Source organism: Condylura cristata, unplaced genomic scaffold, assembly GCF_000260355.1.
Source record: "Condylura cristata isolate star-nosed mole 26May11 unplaced genomic scaffold, ConCri1.0 scaffold00009, whole genome shotgun sequence".
NCBI lineage: Eukaryota > Metazoa > Chordata > Mammalia > Eulipotyphla > Talpidae > Condylura > Condylura cristata.
This window is the reverse complement of record NW_004567110.1, coordinates 45215175-45235490: the sequence shown is the minus strand read 5'-3', so window position 1 is coordinate 45235490 and position 20316 is coordinate 45215175. Positions and strand designations below refer to the sequence as shown.

The window sequence follows — 20316 nt, the reverse complement described above, 5'->3', positions numbered from 1 at the left end:
TACTAGGTGATGCACAGGTCAATTAGTGTAAATATATTTAAGTCTCTATGAAACATACTTTAGTTTCAATTAAGATACAACATGTGAACACAAGACATGACTTGAAATAAGGCAAAAGAATACTCAGAAGGGTAACTCAGTAAGAGAAAATACATCTTACTTGGAAGGATATATCTGTGGTGGGGAAAATTGGTGAGTCGGTCTTGGGCTGAAGCTACTGCTCCCAATAGCTGGAAAAAAAATACACAAAAATTAAAAGCAAAATATAAAATACATGAAAAACATGGACACAGTTTGAATGAGTTTGTACAAAATTATAGACATTGGACCCTTTTGGCCTACAGAAATGCAATTCTTTATTTTAACCTAGTAGAAACTTAAAACTACATTATGGAAACATTAGGAAATGACTAAGTGACTAACATAGTCACAAGCTTCATTAGTGCTGATCAGCAGGCTGCAGGATTTTTATGATAGCAAGACTTTAAAAGTACAAGGAGTCCTGTCTACTGTGTGAAAAGATTTACTGCAAGTGGAGGGATGAGGCTGAACTTCAGAACTGGGCAGGACCGGGAAGGTCATCGGTCTATTGTGCTCAGCAAGAACACACATACCTGTTTTATACACACAGACTGTATTACTAAGAAACACAGTCTAATCTCTCAGGTGAGTGGAAATAGGACAGATCCTCATTTGCCTGCACTGATTTAGCAAAGATTTATAGTTAAAAGCGCATTCCTGTAACTATCTTAAATTTCTCAACTCACAAGCAAGCCTGTTACTTCCTGTACCTTTTAGTTAAATGCATTCAACTTTAGTGTTCCAATAAAAAAATTTCTTTTCCTGAAGTTGTTTAAGTGTTCAAGGAGAATTCCACTTCTTTTTAATCACATATACTTGATTCAATACATCTATCCAGTGTTCTTTCATGCTAACTCGAAAGAAGCAAAATCCACTTTTGCTAACTAAAGACCTTACAATGGCAGATCTCAGATTCTTTGTAAATAAGGGCTAGGTGCATGTATAAATACATCAACATACATTTATAATTATATACATATAAATTTAAATGAGTACATACACAATAAAAATACACCTACATGATGTTTTGATTTTTTTTTTTTCTCAAACTCTCCCTAATCTTTACCTGGGCAAAATTTTGATATAATTTGGGCACTACTATTATAAGACATAATGCATTTATTTTCTTGTTCCACAAATAATCAATGTCATTAAAGGTTGTGTATTTTTGAACTTGTGTACTTATGAACTTCATGAGATTCCATCAATAAAACTTTCATATATTTTTATGATGGCACATGAGTACATGTATGCTTCTCAAATTTAACTTTCCACCTGCACTTGGGACAACAGTGGTAAAACTGGGCCAGAATCTCAGAGTCTAAGACCAAACCTCTTCTTGTAAAACACATAGGCCTAACCTAGTGACAACATTATAGACCTAGATTAGTACTTCTCTTGCCAGCTGCCAGACCTCAGCCATCTGGCCCTGAGCTTGGCAGAGACAGGGTCCATATTAAAGAGTGGGCAGGCCAACTCAGCTGGTGTCCCCTTGTCTTTTGGCACATGTTGAGTCACTGCTCTGCTCCAGGCACCGAGTTAGAAGCTGCAGATGCAAACATGCAAAGACAAGTTCTGTCTGTCGCACATGGAGAGGCTGCCATGCAAACAGCCAAGGGAGGATTAGTTAAATACTGCGATTTCTAGAAGGGGAGGATTAGGGAGAGAATACTTGGACAACAAGACTATTGCTTGCCTAGGTCCTCTGCAACTACAATATTTTCAAGGCAAAGGGCAGAGCTGCCAAAGGAATAATAGCTGGCTTTGGCAATGATAGTTACAGGTAGGTGTTAAATAATCTGATGAGCCATTACTTTTTCATTCTTTCAGTATATACCTAGAAACAGAGTTGCTCAATTACCTAGTATTCTCCACTTACTAATTTTCTTTCACAAAAGGTGGTATATACATATAATAGAATAAGTTTAAAAAATAAAACAGTATCAACAGAACCAATGTAACCTGATGATAGAAGCCACAGTAATCTAGGCTATCGCTATTGGGAGAGCCAATTGAAAGAGCATAAAGTCAACTTAATTTTTACAAACAGGATCATATTAAAGAAGATATCATAATTATGATACACGGTCCAGTAAATGTGTGTGGTTTTGACTAAGGTTATGTGCCAAAGCCATGTGGATGCCCATTAAGAAAGATATGGGAGGTTGCTGAGTGAGAATTGAGCACAATTCTTGAATTAAAATTTACTTTCCATCCAATCAAGTCCCACTTCTTCCATGTGGTTTTAGTGAAGTTATTTGATCCCTCTGAGCCTGATGTGTTCTCATGTAGAATGGTGCAACGATACTACCAATATCTTATAGGATTATTGTGACAACTAAATGAGAAAATCGACACAAAATGAATCATACAATGTGCAATAAATATTCATCGTCACAGATCTGCAGATTCCCACTATCTTCATCCCCAAGTTTACCCTTTTTTTCTATATTTTTAATTCTACTCAATAAACAACATCACCATGTGTTCAGAAAGCTATTAGAAGGTATATCCTCCATCCGCATTTTATACATAGGCTTACCCTGCTATCTGAAAGTAAAGCATTCCTGTTGGGCATGATTTGGTAAAATATTTTGGATGTCTGGGGACACTCAATAATTTCCCCATATAAATATATAATCATAATAGCATCCCCAGATTAAAAAAAAAATTAACCTACCAAATAGCAGGGAACACCTGTAACACATGAAAACAAATAAAAGGGAAAATTGGTACCCTTATGTACCTGACTTTTTTTTCCACCAAACTAGACTATTGCTCAACCCCTTATATAGAAACCAGAAACTTCAACATTATCTCAAGTTTCCCATCTATTTGGTGGCTCTCAAGTCCAGAAGTTGCTGTTGATCTGTCCTGCACACTCCACCGTTGCTCTGACACTGTTCAGGCCCTCTGTGTGTCTCAGGTGGATTACTGCAAGAGCCACTGTAATAGCTCTCCCCATGTTCCCCCTACCCAACCTAGGGGTGGTCACCCATCATCTTCCGACCCTTATTACTGCCACAGTGATCTTTCATAAATGGTAAACTCTTGTCATTCATTTTCTAGCTTGTCATCTTTGAATTGCTCACATTAATCCTAGGATATACTGATGACATAAATTCCAAATTCTTTGGCAGAGCATACAAAGACATTCAAGCTTCCACTCCCCAGGGCTTAATATTATGAAGCCTCCAGATCTGCAGACTGCCCGCACACATCAGGCATTTTCATGTCTGTCTCAGTTGTGCTTCATATCAGACCCTATTGCCTTGCAATACTCTGTGCCTCACAGATACACTTCTATTGGGAATAAGACACCATTTTCTCTTTAGGATAATGTCTTCTTTCTCTGGACTCCTTGGGAGGTTACACATATTGACAGTTCAGCACTCACCACATTTCATCTTGGTTAGTGAGTACAGCATATAGAGGTTAGTTTTCTCTGCTACTATGAGCTTCTGGAGTCAAGGACCTTTGTATACTCTTCTGTTTTCCTGGCTCCTGATAGGGTCTGGCATGTGATGTCACGCACACACACAAAACACTATTTGTTCAAAAAGAATCTGAGATCTAGGCTATAAGCAAGGATACTTTAAACCATATGATTTGAAGGATGGTTAAATGATTTTATATGCTGATTTATTATGTATAAACATATATAATGAAACTGATTTAGCTCTTTGCAGAGACAACATGGAGCAGAATAGTATTCCTTCTGTAATTCCTGCAAATAAGAACTCCTGTTGCTGCTGGTAACCTATGTACGCCTAAAATTATTAATATTTAATGTCGTAGAATAAAATGCAGCTTTGGGGCTTTCTGTGACTAAATGCCTGAAATTTCTTCATGGCCTAAAATTTAAAAAACTTCCATTTATACCTACTGTATTCTTTCCCTAAATTTCCTAAAAATACATTTAGCTTTTCAAACAACAATTTAGGACTTCAGATTAACTTTCACTGCATTGAACCAGAATGACCTGAAGCAAAAAGAATGCTCCCAGATCATTTATCAAGGTAAATAAAATAGTTATCTTTCCATCAGTCAAATTACATGTCAGAACCTTGAGGATCCATGGATAACTAATACCTCTTTATCTGTTTTAGCACATTTGATTCTTATTATTCAGTTCTTTCTCATATTTCCAGTATATAGGTAAAGAAGCTCCCCATATCTTGTTGTAAAAGGGAGAGGAGAATCCAACATAAATAATATTCAGAAGCTTCCAACCTACTGGAAAGGTCAACAGAAATAAGCAAACAGAATTAGCAAACTTCAATCCTTCCCCAGTTCCCATCTTATTGACGGCAACATCATTCCACCTGACAATCAGCTCTACTAACTTTTGATTCCTCTTTCCCTCATACCTTTACTCATAGGTCCAATCAACTTGCCTTTCAAAATAGATCCTAAGTACAACTTCTCACTTCTTCTCATTCACCATTCTGTTTCAGTTACCAACACAGTGATCATCAGAGAATGGCAGGTAGACACACCCATCACCTCAACTTCCTTCCCTCTCTCCTCCACTCCATTCCCCTAGTAAAATTCAGGTTCATTTTATCTACTTCAGTGGCTCTTCTAAAAAGGGGTTAGGCTACAACAGTCCCCTTTGTTCTGAATCAAGGGAACACTGGTGTCTCTGTTTCTCTCTACTGTCTCCCCATTCACCTCCCATACTGCATTTTCTCAAAACAAATGCTGCTCTCCTAAAAATACATTAAATCATGTCTTAAACCTCCCCTCCCCGTTCATGACCATGGTCATTTATCTGCCCACTCATTTATTTAACCAAACGTATTCCTCCACTTCACTAAGATCTCTGCTCAGTGACTCTCTCCCCAGTGATTTCCACTATACTTTGACCTGCTTTCAGAGTCCAACATTTACCACTACCTACTTATTATCTACTTTTACAAAATGAAAACCCATGAGAGCAGGGACTTTGTCTACTTTTTCCTTCTATATTACCACTGCCTAGAATATTGCTGGTAAATAGCATCAATACATAACTGTTAAAGAATAAATCATACCCTGAAACTTGTCTTTTACAAACAATTAAAAAAATAAATTCACCATATTTTTCAAGCATGATACTTTTTCTTGTCCAGAGCATTTCTGCTTCTATTTCCAGTTTTCAAATATTACCACACATCAACCTTATATGATCAAAATTGTAAATTGGCATTTTATCAAACAAATTAATAACATTCAAGTTTTGTGCAAATGGTAGAAGCATTAGAAAGTATTATGTAATAAAAGCACCTTATTTTGAACTCTAGTTGTACTCAACATTTAAATCATTAGCATTACTTTTCACAAGCATCTACTCAATGAGAAGAAAATTATTATATTTCAAGAATATAATATACAACCTTGCTATTTTTAACTCAAACACTTTAGAGAACTAGTTTCTCTCCTCCAGTCTCACCAGGTATCCTAGAAAGAGACCTTAAAAAGAGTGATCTCACTGCTTTCTTGATGCTTTTAAGATGCTGCTCTTTGAAGATCAGAGGTAGTGCTAGCTATTACTAAAGGCAGAATGTCTCAACATTTTCCTCTCTACTTCCTCAAGACAGCCAGAATGGGTAGAAATCGTGGAGTAGAAGTGGTGACCACAGAGGTAAATAGCACTTTGGAATACGATATTTAAAGGCTGCTTTCTCAATCCTCAGCTTTCTCCTATAAACTTTAAACCCCATTCTCAGTAACTCCAATGACTGATCAATAGATAGATGATTGACAGATAAGATACACAGATGCATACATAGATAGAAGAGAAAGAGGAAGAGGAAAGGGAAGGAGGAAGAAGAGGAGAGGAGGAAAAGGAAGAAAAGAAGAAGGAGTGAGGAGGAGGAGGAGGATAAAGGAAGAAAAAGCATAAAGGACAATAATGAATGTCCATTTGCCTGTGGTGTTCTGTGCTTTCTATGCCTTGACCCAATTCCCCAGCTCGCTTGATCTTTTCCTTCTGTGGCCAACAACCTATGGAATCAACCTATGGAAAACAAGATCTTTTATAACTTCAGTCTCTTCACCAAACGATTCCCCTATTTTCAATTAAGCTCTTCTCTGAGGCCCTTACTTCTCCAGCATAGCTTTTCAAAGCAGAGGCTGCTCATACCTCACATTCTGGTTATCAAAAAGATCTCAGAATATTCCCCTTATGGCTGCTTCTTCTGAAACCATTGTTTTTCTATTGCCCCGTAAGACCCTTCTCTGAAGTTCATGACAACTGTAATACTTCCATGAATGATTCAGCTCCTAATAACTGTCTTGCACTTATCAAAAGCTTTCGTATTTGACTGTGCCCCCTGACAACTCTCAAAATTATCTTCGGTTATACAGCTAATGCTTTCTCATTTTGTCTGGGACTCTACTCCTGTCTCCTACTTCAACCTTAGGACTACATCCTAGACTTTTTCTGCCTTACTCCAGAGTCTCAAACCACAACATCATGGGCTGATTCATTTGTTTACTTAAGAAACATTTACTGACTATTGTCCATGTGTGTGACCTATGGTGGCCACTGGGAACATAAGTGTGAACAAGACAAATACATTTTCTGTTTTCATAGGGTTCAGTTCAGCAGGAGGAAGAACCATGAAAATTAATTTTAAAAGTATTAGTGAAGGCTGAGAAAAGGTATTACAGAGAATGATAGAAGCATGTGGTGGAGGCATGAATTTGATACAAAAGAATATTCTCTCCAAAATTTTCTATATTTTATTCCCATCACATGTGTGTTCCCCTCATTAAGAGACACATATTTATCTCGTCTCTGCAAATCCTTTCAGAGAAAAATCATTCTATCCTCAAGTCCTGAAGTTCATAAAGCTGCCCCTTTCTCTGGACCATCAGCTCCATCTATTCTGCTTTTAGTTTCTAAGCAGCCTCAGGTTTTCCCATTTAGGAGAAAATGCCACAGGGTGGCATTTACTTCGATCTTTTCAGGCCCATACTTCTGTCATTGCTTGAATTTTGAGTCACTTCCAAGGCAAAAATTGAAGTCATCAATCACTTATTCTTGTATCCATTAATTAGACTAGCAAATATCAGAGTGTCCAATATGTGTCAGATTCTGTTCTAGGTGTCAGGGATATAAGTGAACAAAGACAAGCCACAAACATATTTTGGTGGGGATAAGAGACAAACATAAACCTAAAACATAAGTAAACAACATGTTTGCAAGGCCCTCTGTGTTTTTGTGGGAAGGCAAGGTTTCGCTTGATATGAGATTAGTAGTGAGAGTTTGGCAACACCGAGTGGGGATCAGGGTGGGCCTCACAGGGAGGGTAAGTTATGAGCGCAGACTTGAGTAGGTGATGAGTCAGGCAAGCTTACAGGTAAGTGGTCCAGGCAGAGGGGTTGCCACACAAAGGTCCTGATGGGGGAAGTTTGACAACATGGGGAAAATAGCAGGAAGCAAGAAGAGCAAGCACCAAGATCTGGTGGGACTTGCAGGCTATATAAACTTGATTTTTATACAGATGGAGCAGAGCCACTGAAAAATGTGAACAGAGGAATCAGGCAGGGTTTGCTTCAATGTACTGCTTCTTTCCCTACACCAACTTATTAACTTATTGCTCCCCAGTGTTTCTGTGAAAAAGTGATTCCTTTTGTAGGCTAATCCATCTCTGGGATTTAAGCCACTGCTGTCCCACCAGAGACCTCCTTTCATAGGTTATCCTCATGTTTTGCCTATGTGTTTTATCTCTGACTCTATAAAGTTGATATTGGTAGCAAAAACTACCACACCTAATGCCATTCTCAACTCTATATTACTCCTTCTAGTGGACTACCCTATTCTCCTTCCTTGATCATATATGTGCTTGAAAGACAGTTTTCTCTTCCCTATCTTCACTTCTTCATTAAATCACCCTTCCACTCAACAAGCTTTATAAGTACACACTCTCTACTGGAACTGTGTTGAAGACACAGGGATGGGCGACTGGAAGGAATCCACTCATCCACTGAATTGTTTAGGGTAATTCCATTAATGCTTCCAAACTTTTCCATGAAGAAAAGTTGTAAGAATAATAGAAAACTTTCTGCAATATCTAAATTCTCTAAAACCTAAAATTTTATTAAATTAGCTTTATCGTTTTTCTCTCTGGGTGTACATACATATATGACTTCTTTTTAACTGTAAATCAGATGTCTCTTTATTAATATTCCTCTAAAATAAGAACTCCTTTTGCTGTAGTACATTTATAATATCAGGAAAAACAGTAATGGAATACCATTACTCAAAGGTGCTTTCGAAAGTGTGTATCATTTGAAGAATGTGATTTTTAACTTGCATTTTAGAATTAATACTTTTTGAAGTACCGCTATTACATATGTGCATTGAAAAACTGTTTGAAAAAAGCCAAAGAAAACTCAAATTCTTTATATTCCACTGTCCAGAGCCATTTTTAACAAAAGGAAAGCTGTGATTATACTAAACAGTTTTTTTTTAAAGATTTATTTATTTATGCATACAGAACTGGGGTACAGGCCAGAGGTGCAGGGGCAGTGAGAAGCTTCACCCGAGACAGAGTGGGGAGCAGAACATGCTGACTGATGAAGTACACTGCCTAGGGGAGCAGCAGGTGGGTCAGAAGAGGTCTGCTGCACCATGGGGATCACCTCCCGAGCAGGGATCGATCTCATATAGAATTGGCTTTAGCTTGTTAGTGCTGTGCTTTGACCTGCTGCACCACCAGGGAGGGCCCATACTAAACAGTTTTTTAACGTACTTTTTACTTAATATACTTTATATTTTGCATGTCATTATTTTTAAACATGTGTGTGTATTTAAATAGCTGTATATGAATCAATCATGTAGACAAATACTTCCCTAACATTCTTGCCCATTTCACTTCCCATTCAAAGCTGTCCTTTTTCCTCAATCCCTTGTTTTCATTTAACCCTCTGCCCATCTCTTATATATTTATTTTCCTTGTTTCCATCTTTAATGTTATATCCCACTAGCTTTATCTGCCTGTACACTTTCAGAATTTCTATTCCAGATCTTTCCTGAGTTTTGACATCTTCACTTGGATGTTATATCACAATCAACATGCCCAAAACTAAATCTACCACCTTTCTCAACCATACACCTCTCACATTCTCTCACTCTTAACTTCTCTATACCTCACTCGCCTCCTATAATTATCGGTCAGTGATAATAACAAATTCTATTTCACAAATACATCTTAATCCATCATCTTACTACACCCTTTGGTAGAACCTGATCTCAGGTTTTTAATATTTCTTGCCAAAAGCAATACAAAAATAAAAATCTATGACAGGTATCTTCAACTTAAGTCACCAGCCTCTCTTTCACCCTGCTACAGATTTGGCTCTGTATCAGGAATATGATGGTGCAGTTCCCTTCCTCTGATGCCTCCCACTGCACTCGGCCTAAAATAAATAGCCGCATGTAACATGCATGCCTCTTTAGACCCTGTCCCTTGCATCTTCTCCAGCATTCCCTCACTTCTCATGCCATACAGACTAAGAATGCTGAACCACTAGCAGTTTCTCCAAGTTCCAAGCCTCTGTGCCTTGGTCTCATCCATGAGATGCTTCTTCTGTCCACCTCTCCCTCCCCCAGTTCTATGCATTCTTTGTTACTACTCCCAATTAAACACAGAGTACAGGCATATGCTCTAGGAGTCAGAGCTTGATCACCCATCCCAATCTCATCTATTGGACCCCTTCCCTAGGCTATCAAACTATTCTGGTCTGGTCACTAATTCACCCCATTAAGCCCCAAATTATGAACATTCTCATACAGCAATAAGTCCATGATAACAACAAGTTTATTGCCTGGCATAAGGCAAATTATAATGAGTCTTATAAAAGAACTAATGGGTATAATACTCCTTGTGATTTTCTTATTGCTTCCAACTAGTATTATTAATCTAAAAGCTGTATATTTGCATTATTTTAATTGTGGCATGTATGAAATAATCCTGTGAGGTGGAAAAAGCAATCACAAATTTACAAAAGCACAATATTACTGCTCAAGAGATTTTTTTTTTAAACATAGAAGATGACATGAAAGAAGGGTCAAATATTTATGAATTACTTCTAATACAAGTGATTTTTAGTAGAAATAGTCCAAGCTGGGTAATTTGGAAAATATATAATCACATCCTCCCAGTTACTTTATTATCAAAGTCACTTTCTTATTAGTAACTTAATTGTCATAGACATGACATTAGATATTTTGCATTTTGGAGCAAACTTTATTAATATGAAAGATATTAAAAAGTAACATAAGGCGTTAATAAATTACCAAGTCTGCTTAATTTATATCTGCTGTTGACATAGCAGTTCATGGCAGTAAGTCTGCTTTGGGACTGTCAGAAGCCAAATTTTGCCTACCAAGATTTGTATGATTAGAAAAATCATACAAATTAAAGAAAAAGGGAATCAATAAAGAAAACTTACAAGAAGAACATGATCATTATGATTTTAGCTCCTTTATAAGATACCAACATTTTCAGCAAATACTTCATCACATTGAGAAAAAAAAAAACTAAGAACTGCATATATGTGCAATATTTGCTATATCAGTTATGTTTAAACATTTACACATGAATGTATACACACAAACATATACAAATGCATATACACATATAAGCACACACATACATAAACTAGGAAAAATAATGTTTTGGAATTAATGTGAAAATCTCATATTTATTCCTTACCTGAACCTGAGAAATTGTCTAAAGACCCGTCTGCTGTTGTTGAAACTATTTCACTGCTGCTCATTGGCTCTGTTTTAACTATAAAAATAAACAACATATATCATATATCTAAAAACTATTTGTAAAAGCATGGTAGAGAAGAAATAACATTCAAAATAGTTATAAAAATCACTGTAAATCAAACTTCATTCATATTTGAATATAAATCAGATTAATATTCCTTGTAGAATCTTTTTAAAAATATTTTCCTTTTTTTTTCTTTGCCCTCAGGAAACAATCTATTGTGAAATTACTCTTTCAAAGAAACACTTTAAACTTTAAGTAGTTAAGCTCACTGTGACTTACATACTTACTAGGTTGCTTATTAAAAATAATTTATCTCTCAAAATTTACATCTTGTGAATATGGAGTTATTTCCCTGAGCTTGTAGCCATTTGGTCACATAGAGTCAAAAAGATAGAATAAAAAAACTTCAAGTGGGAAGTAACAACAGCAGGTTTTTACAATACCAGGGGACAGGTGTTGGTGGGGGTGACACACACCTACTTTCTTGACCAACTACTACATCTGAAAAATGAGTGCTCACTTTTGTGAATTATTAGCATCCAGTCAAAGGGAGCTACCAATTCATCAGTTTCTGATGTGCAGTTAGTACCCAAAAGACACTAAATATAAATACGGTAGGAAAATAATTTTTCATTAAACACTACACTGATAGCAGACAGTTTTGGAAAACATATTATCTTTGGAAAATTCCCTTTGGGATGTAAAATGAAAACATTCAGATTTATACCCTAGTTCCATCAAAGCAACCTACTCTACAAATATGATGATGAAGGACAGAGTCCCTATCCAACAGCTAAGTCAGACTACCACAGGACACTCGCCTCTTCCCCTAATTTTAGTTTTCTTTTTCTAATTGTGGAGATAGTGTCTACGTGAAATAATAATGCTGCTGGGAAGTGCTATCTTCAGAGTTTGCCTAGCCAACTTAGTGGAAGTCATCCATCCCCCATTAACAGGTTTTTAGTAAGAGAACAGTAATATTTTAGAAGGTACCTAAAAATCAATAATATGTTTTCCAAAACTCATGTTCTAACAAGGTACTATTTGGAGAGTCTTCTCTTACAAAGTGAACACATTCTGAAATGAAAAAGTCTGGTGGAAAAAAAATGTAACTTTTTCTTTTGTCATTTCTAATATCTTGCAAACATCAAGGAAAGGAAAATTTCCCCCTCCTGGGCTTTTGAATATTTTACTAACACATAATGATTACATTTTAAATAGGAATTATAAATAGTTGGAGACAGTCACTTTCAACAAGTCTATTTAGACTGTTTCTAAACAAAGTTGGAAAAAAAAATCAAACAGCAAGTCTAACAGGGAACCACTCCAACTGATTGTTTTAATGTAGACCAAACAATCGCATAACTGAGTTTTCACTTTCCACTAGTTGTTTTGGGTTAGAAGCCTTAGTTGATGCTAATAAATTCTGACATCAGATTGTATTTCCCTTCTCTCTTCATGCCTCTAGAAAATCTAATGATCTTGCTCTTCTAAACCATGAGACTGTCATTGCATTAGTGGAGTAAATACACCATTTATTCCTACATCCTACTCAGCTGCTCATATCGCTCTTAACTTCCTTAAAAAAGAACTTATGTGGGGCCCTCCCTGGTGGCACAGCGGGTTAAAGCACAGCACTAAGAAGCTTAAGCCACTTCCTCATGAGTTCAATTCCTGCCTGCCCCCAGAGGAGATCCACATGGCGTGGCAGACCTCCCCTGACCCGCCCGCTACTCCCCTCAGCAGTGTACTTCGTTGATCTACCTGTTCTACTCCCTCTTCTGTCTCTGGTGAAGCCTCTCACCCTCTGCATCTCTGGCCTGTACCCCAGTTGTATATGAATAAATAAATAAACCTTTAAAAAAAAAAACTTATGTGAAAGCCTGTGCACCTACAGCCATAGCTCTATTTCACTCTGTAATGGATGGATTACCACTGGGGTTCTAAACTCATGATAAATACTACATGCGAAGTCATAGCTCAAGGGGAATAGGTCATATAAAATGCCTACTATGTGTCATTCTTTATAGACATTATGATAATCCTTTAAGCAATTTTATAAACAAGTCTCAGGACACAATTCACAAACTCCCTAATTAAGTATTATCTTCAGATATCACACACAAATCAACAAAATTCCAAAGGCTTAAGAATTTGCCCAAAGTCACACCCTAAGTGGCAAAATGGGTTTTAATTTTGGGTGTTTTTGATTCCAAGACTTGAAGAAATGTCAGCAACAATCACTTCCCAATGATTAAATTTACTCTCCAACAGAGCTGGGTAACTGAGGCAGAGTGTTAACACTGGATAAGAGTGGGAAGCAAAATCCCTTGACGGTGTTAAAACTTTCAGCCTGGTGAACACCCTGCAAGATCTCAAGTGGAAGTTCCACACCACGTGTCTGTGACAGACAGTAAACAAGAAATTTTCCCACAGTGGGGACATGACTCCTTCTAATATCACAGTAGCAGGTTACTTCCAGGTCTTTGCCAAATGTAAATCTGAGTCTATAGCATAGACTGTAAAATTACTGCATGAAAAGCTTGGCTCTAACATCATGTCTACTCTTGTACTCCAAAGCTTCCCCCAGCTATTCTTCATATGACTAGCTTCATCAAATGTAGCTTTCACTCCCAAGAGACACATTCAATTATACTTGGAATTCCATTCAAAGGGGGCAAAAAGAATAGGAAAGGAAGAAGAGGATACTTTTCTTTTAGTACATTGCTTTTTACCATTGTTCAAATATACCTATCTATACACTGAGGAATAAAGACTCCCTTTTCCAAATGAGCCCAATTTTTTAAAAGGCTCACTGTTGAAGAGAAGAAGATATACATAAAGTAACTGCCAGGACATTCATGATTTTATCAGATTCTGTAATTGAATACTTGGATCACCAGGGATCTAAAGAGACTGGTGATTTATTGTGATGTAAAATAGTTTCTGAATGAAAGTCAAATGAACAAAGACCACTTTTGCCTTTGTTGTTGCCAAGCATACACTCACTAGAAAGTTAAAAAGACAAGGGTAATCTCTGACCACCAAAATTGTACACATCCTCACTAGTGCTCTTACATTTGTAAATATGTTGTAGGTAACAGAATAGAGCACCTCTTTAAGACTTTAAGTTAAAAACACCACATCTGACTTAAGTCTTTAGAGATTTAAGGCACTGTCACATCTGAGAACCATTATCCCATCTAGCTACCTATCTAAAAAGAAAATCTATGAAGGATCTGCACTGCAAATAAATATAAGATTCTTTCGGCTCCACTGTATTTTTAATTTCACTATATATCAGTCTATTAGTAAACAGCAAATTCTACTCTCTTTTGCTCACACTCAAGAATCTCTTCCTACAATTCCAAGTTTCCAATCTTTTATCTCCTAATTAAGTATATGGCTATGCTTTAGAAATATTCAGAACTTTTCATTTGTCTCTTTGATCTCCCAATTCCTTTACTTAGCCATATAATTTAGGTGCCTATATAGGGTGACTTGCTAATCTCCAAGGTGTCACAAACTTCCATTCATCGATGCACTTGAACTCTGGTTTGAAGTCAGAGAATTTAGCTCCCTATTATAAAACTTTAAACTTTAGTTGATGTCTTCAATCTTAATTATCTAATTTATATTTTTTATAAAATATCTACATTACAGGAATGTAATAAGGATTCACAAAAATTATGTCAAGTACCTGGTATAAAATAGGAGCTGAGGCCCTCCCTGGTGGTGCAGCGGGTTAAAGCACTGCACTAAGAAGCTAAAGCCACTTCCGCATGAGTTCGATTCCCGCTTGCCCCGGAGGTGACCACATGGCCCGGCAGGCCTCTCCTGACCCGCCCGCTGCTCCCCTCAGCAGTGTACTTCGTCGATCTGCCTGTTCTGCTCCCCACTCTGTCTCTGGTGAAGCCTCTCACCACCCCTGAGCCTCTGGCCTGTACCCCAGTTCTGTATGCACAAATAAATAAATATTAAAAAAAAATAGGAGCTGAAACTATATTTATCATCAGCAAGTGTAGAAGCAGTATTCTATTTCTTCCACACTTAACTCATTTCTCCTGGGAAGTAGACCCAGAGAGCTATAATGAAGAAAGAGTTAATAGCATCAGCTTTGGGTTTATCAATTAAATTCAATCTAATTTTGCTAGTAAGAGTAGGAACCTTAACAAGTTGCTCAATTCTGTGTGCCTTACTTATAATCAATAAGTAGAAGTGATATACTCATGAGAGATTTAAAAAGGTAAACACTTACAAATCATTTAGCACTGTGCTTAGTCCAGAGACCATGGTTTTATGGTCTCCTATCATTATAGTGTTGTTTTAATTATGACAAATTAAAGTGTTTCTTATGGTACAAAGTCTATCATAAATTTCACATTGAAGTTAAGCTTACCCTTTGAAAAACAAATTAGAAGAATCTAAATTTAAGTGCTTGCCTAAAATCTGCCATGAGGCCATTGCCCCAGGAGAGCCAAAATCAAATCAAGATACTGTGCATGTAACTCAAGAAGGCAGGACTAAATCATGATTATATTAAGAAAACTTATACCTTGGGCATTACAATCAGTGTATAGTCTTTCTACGGGAACAGGCTAGCAGGAAGAAGGTGATGTGCAAGGCAATTGTGAGTGAGGATTCCAGCAAAAAAAAAAAAAAAATGTGGGTATCTCTCTCTAGCACTGCTTACAGTGTAATGTAAGTGGCCCATGAAAAAGAGAAACTTTTCTTCCTTCACCAAAGATCATAATTTTAGTTGGGGCTAGATATATCAGACCATCAAAGCAATTGACATCAGCAATCAAGCCATTGTACCATGATTCTGAGCTCAACAAGTAACTTCAACTTATACTTTAAATCTTGTCTTCACATAAATCACCTCCAGATCAGAGATAGATCAGTAGAAACAAGTATTCAATCAATTTTATCAGCAATAGATCCCACAAATTAAGAGATCAGTTAAAGAAAGTTTACCCCAGAAGGACAGCTCTACCTAGACTAATTTATAAAAAAAAAAAAAATTCACCTAGAATTACACAGGAAGGCACCAATCTGAGGGAGCAGCAGACCTTCCCAAGTAGTATCTGAGCTTATCTCATAACTTCTCTCCAACTTGTAAAAGGTTGTCTTTGATTGGCACATTCTTGGTCTTCCTGTCTTTTGCTTCTTAACATAAGGTTCAAAGACCTCAAAAGTTCAGCTTAGCATCCTTCCACTGTCTTTATGATTGCTTCTATTTCAATGAGATTCATATTTGATCCACTTTGTCTATTAAATGGTCCAGTACACCACTGCTTAGAATGGTATTATCTGCAAAAAAATATGTCACTTTTTATCATTTTCATTTCATTTTGGCTGGGCTAGCTCTTAATGCTCATTAGAACATCCTGTCTTTCTAAATGCCCCTCCACTGTCCCACTTGAGCTTCACTAGCCCAGTCTGAAACCCAGAGATTCCACCCTGGAATCCTGCATTGTCTCTTCCTTCTAAATATCTTCTCTGTTAAGCTCTCATCCCAGGATTGGTATTTCTTTGTTATTCTGGATGGCTAAGAATGGGACAGCATACCGAAATTGCATGTCATGCAGGTTCATTAAAATACAGCATTTCTACATTCTTTTGAGTCATTTTGCTGTTTGACAATCCACTTTTTTATTTCTTGTGCCTGTTTACAGTTTCCAGTGAGTCTGTTCCACAATCTGAATGCTCTCTCACAATCATGTCTCTCCTGCTACAATGTTTAAAATTCACCTTCATGTATACAACTTCAAATATCTATCCACATGCCCATCCTTTTCATAGGGACCAATTCCCAAATCACAATTCTGGAACATCCTTGCCGAGGTCAGGGTCAAACACAACCTGCCCCAACAAAAATCATCTAATCCTGCCATAGTAGCCACTGTTACTCACTGTAGTGAAGAAGGTTTTCTTCTCACCCATTTCTCCAGGCTAGTCTTTCCCTATACCATATTGCCAACTCTGCAATTTCAACCACTTGCATCTTGGATCTTTCACAACCATTTTTTGTCTCATTCTTACAGCAATTATCCTAATAACCTTATAAATCTCCTTTGGTATAAATTGGCAAATTGTTTTTTCAGTCTCCACTGTCTGCAGAGATAGTTATCTTTCTATGCACCAGATTTGAGTGAGTCTTCTGGCTTTCCATTTTCACCAAACTCTCCATTTTCTCCTGAATTAAGTTACCATCCCCTAGTCATGTCTTTAAAGTATTCTATGCTCTAATATGACACTTATTTTTGCTTTACTCCCACTTCTTCTAAACATTTCTCTTAATGTACTTGCAAATATTTTCCACATTTGCATACCAAGCAACTTATAAAAATACAATACAAGAATATTACAAATACACAATCATATCAAGTTGCCTAATGTTTCCAAGTGATCCTATAACTCCCTTTTATGAGGAACCAGATGTCTACACATTTAGTTAACATTTAAAGCAATGTGTCAGTCCTATTTAATGCTTCCTCAAATCCACAGTAGTGCTAGTGTTTTTCCCTTTCACGTTAAATGTTTTACAAAATTTCTACCTGACTAAATCCCACATGTACTTCAAGGTCCCACCTGCTTTGTTAAGTCTAGATCCACTACAGCTTTTCCTTGAGCTACAAAATCTTTTTAAACCTCCTTTGGAATATATATCCTATACATTCTACATTTTATAGTCTTACACACTTTAATATAGTAAACATTTCTTTATGGCAGTAATTGTTACATATATCCCTACAGAACTTGGCATGATGCTTGACACACAGTAGAGCTCAACATTCATTGAGGGCATAGATGATGGTAACATGTAAAACATACTTAAAAGACCAGATTTACAATGAACTACATAAACTACAGAGTGGGGAGCAGAACAGTCAGATCTACTGAAATGCACTGCTGAGGGGAGCAATGGGTAGATCAGGAGAGGTTTGCTGTGTCTTGGCAGGGAATTGAACTCATCTGGCAATGGGTGGCAATATCTTGATAGTGCTGTGTCTTTAATCCACCAGGGAGGCCCCTTATGTGATTTTTAACAAAATTCTCTTGGGAGAAGATATATCAGCCTAAAGTCATATCAATCATTGGACGTTTTCATACTTAGAGAGGACCCTTCTCACATCAGTAAAAGGAGAGGTAAACAAATTATAGATTTAATAATAACTCATGGACAATTCCATTTTTTCTTTTCTTTGCAAGTCTGATTTCTGCCACAATAATTCTAGTTCCTAACACATAAAATCTGGGCAGATTACAATGAGCCTCTCTACTGCTGCTCATCTCTCCCCCAACCCAAACTATTCTCAAAATTGCTTCCAGATTAATAGCTAAAACACTTTTGCTGGATCAGTCACTTGCTTGTGATATTCATTGATTTCTCTACTCGTCCAGGATGAAGTCCAAATTCCTAAGCCTTGTATGCAGGGTCCCCTAGTTTGACTCAGGCTGATTCTTCCAACCTTATCTATCAATTCCTTTTTCAGCAAAACTAGTCCTCTCACTGCTTCCCAAACTATCCTATCTTTGTTCATATTGGTTCCTCATTTAGAATGCATTCCATCTCTTCTCAACCTATTCAAATTCTACCCATTGCCCAACACTCAGCTCAGATTCCATCTCTTTCTTGAAGCCTGGCCAGACCTCAGCAAGCCGAAGAGCTCTTTTTTTCCCTCTAAACTCTGAGAGCACTTTGTTTCCATCAGTGACTTCTAAACTCCTGGAGAATGATGCCCTCTTTCTAACATCAAAATATTTCAGAACCCAGATGATAACTTCTTTTTAATCTGTTGATTGAGAAGTGCATAATGACAACATTTACTGTGAATTTTCAGAGAAGGAAATATGTATTTTAACAAACAGAAATTCTATATGTGAAAGAGTTAAATATGAATTGGATTGTTAATTTTCACATGCTTCAGAGCAAAAAAAAAAATTCTGGTACAAAAAAAATTTGCTCACCTTTGGTACGAATCCTGGAACTCATGGGGATCTCTATGCCACAGACTGAAAAGCCTTCCCTTCATTATTCACTGGACATATTAAGACCATTTGATCTTTGCCCAATTTTCAAAAAAGTTTTATCTCCCACCAACAGAAGTGTTACAGGCTTACTTGTATTTCTGCTAGAAACTGGCTGTGCCCATTTTACACAGAAAAACTGAAAGTTTCTTTCCTTAAAACCATTAAGCATTGTAGACTTTTTAAACAATATTTTATTATAAAATGTTTCATATAGAAAGGATGACAGAATTATATTAAAAGGCTATAATAAACCTATCACTGGATTACACAATCAACATTTACTGTATGTACTATATTTACTTTGCTACAGATATTTAAATCCAGCTTAATTTTTATGCATTTCAAAGTTGAATACTTAATACAGTATCATATAATTAACTAGAGTTCATTTGTGTATGCTTCGTCTCTCTTTTAAGTAAAATTTGCATATAATGAAATACACAAATGTTAAGCGTGTCTTTTGATGACTTTTAATAGTTACCCTCATTTAGTTTTCAAAGTAGAATCTAAATATTTATAGCTTGTTATAACAGAAACATGGCACAACAGTATGAAAAGCTTGCTCCAATTTTAAGAATTCAGCTGGCACCATCACAGTTTTAATTTCTGGCACTGGCAATATTTAAGAATTTCAGAATGGAAGAGCAATAATTTTAAATGCAGTTATGTTTACTGAGCATTTACTACGGCCAGGAATAGCTACTAAGTACTTTGTAAGCAATTGCACACCTGCTTCTCATGGGGATTTTATATTTATTAAAACTTTATATTTCAAAGATGAAGAAATTATAGCCTAAAGATGTTTCAAAAACTACCAAATAGTCACACAGGTAGTTTCAAATTTCTTCGACTACCATGACTTTTATGAAACCACTGAAAATTGAACATTTTCATATTAGGATTTTATCATTCTCAATCATTCCTATGATGAAGATCTGAACAATCAATGAACAGTACAGCAATAGGAAAATCCCAGAATACTAGGGCATTGAATAAAAGTGTATCAGTGTATGTTGCAAATTAGTGGATGGTAAAATAAACTAGTGTATGAAGATTGGAAGCAGATGAGCTGGCTCAGACTCAGAGCCTCAATCATATCAATATGGAAAAATGACTGACTTGCCTAAAACGTAATCAGCCTACCAAATTTACATCTCAGATCTTACCCTTTTCTCATTCTTTACTAACTCACAGGAGCACCAAGACATAAACCCTACCCACATTTTTTATTAATTGAACATGTATGTATTGAGTGTCTCAAGACTCAGATACCTGCAAAGATTCTTAAGATGTGAGAGGTCTTAAAGAATGAGGAGCTATCCCTTCTCCCCAGGGGATCACAACAGTGGCCAGTGCCTAGTGGGTATATTTTTCTTTCTTAAAATACATTTATTATTATTTAATAACAGCTGCTATCTTTCAA

The 20316-nt window shown here is 36.7% G+C and overlaps 1 protein-coding gene across 6 annotated transcripts in view; it reads right to left on the bottom strand.

Moving 5' to 3' along the window:
- Positions 1 to 20316, bottom strand: part of EYA1 (EYA transcriptional coactivator and phosphatase 1) — a 147149-nt gene that overhangs the window by 109839 nt on the left and 16994 nt on the right. For 4 of the 6 annotated variants that reach the window (XM_004679806.2, XM_004679804.1, XM_004679807.1 and 1 more), the window contains 2 exons: positions 10791 to 10868; positions 161 to 230 (listed from right to left, as the gene is read on the bottom strand). In XM_004679806.2, the coding sequence (XP_004679863.1) occupies positions 161 to 230; positions 10791 to 10868 (148 nt within the window). Of the gene's footprint in view, positions 1 to 160; positions 231 to 10790; positions 10869 to 13120; positions 13133 to 20316 lie in introns of all 6 variants that reach the window. The other 2 variants (XM_012722915.1, XM_012722916.1) reach the window with 2 other exon arrangements.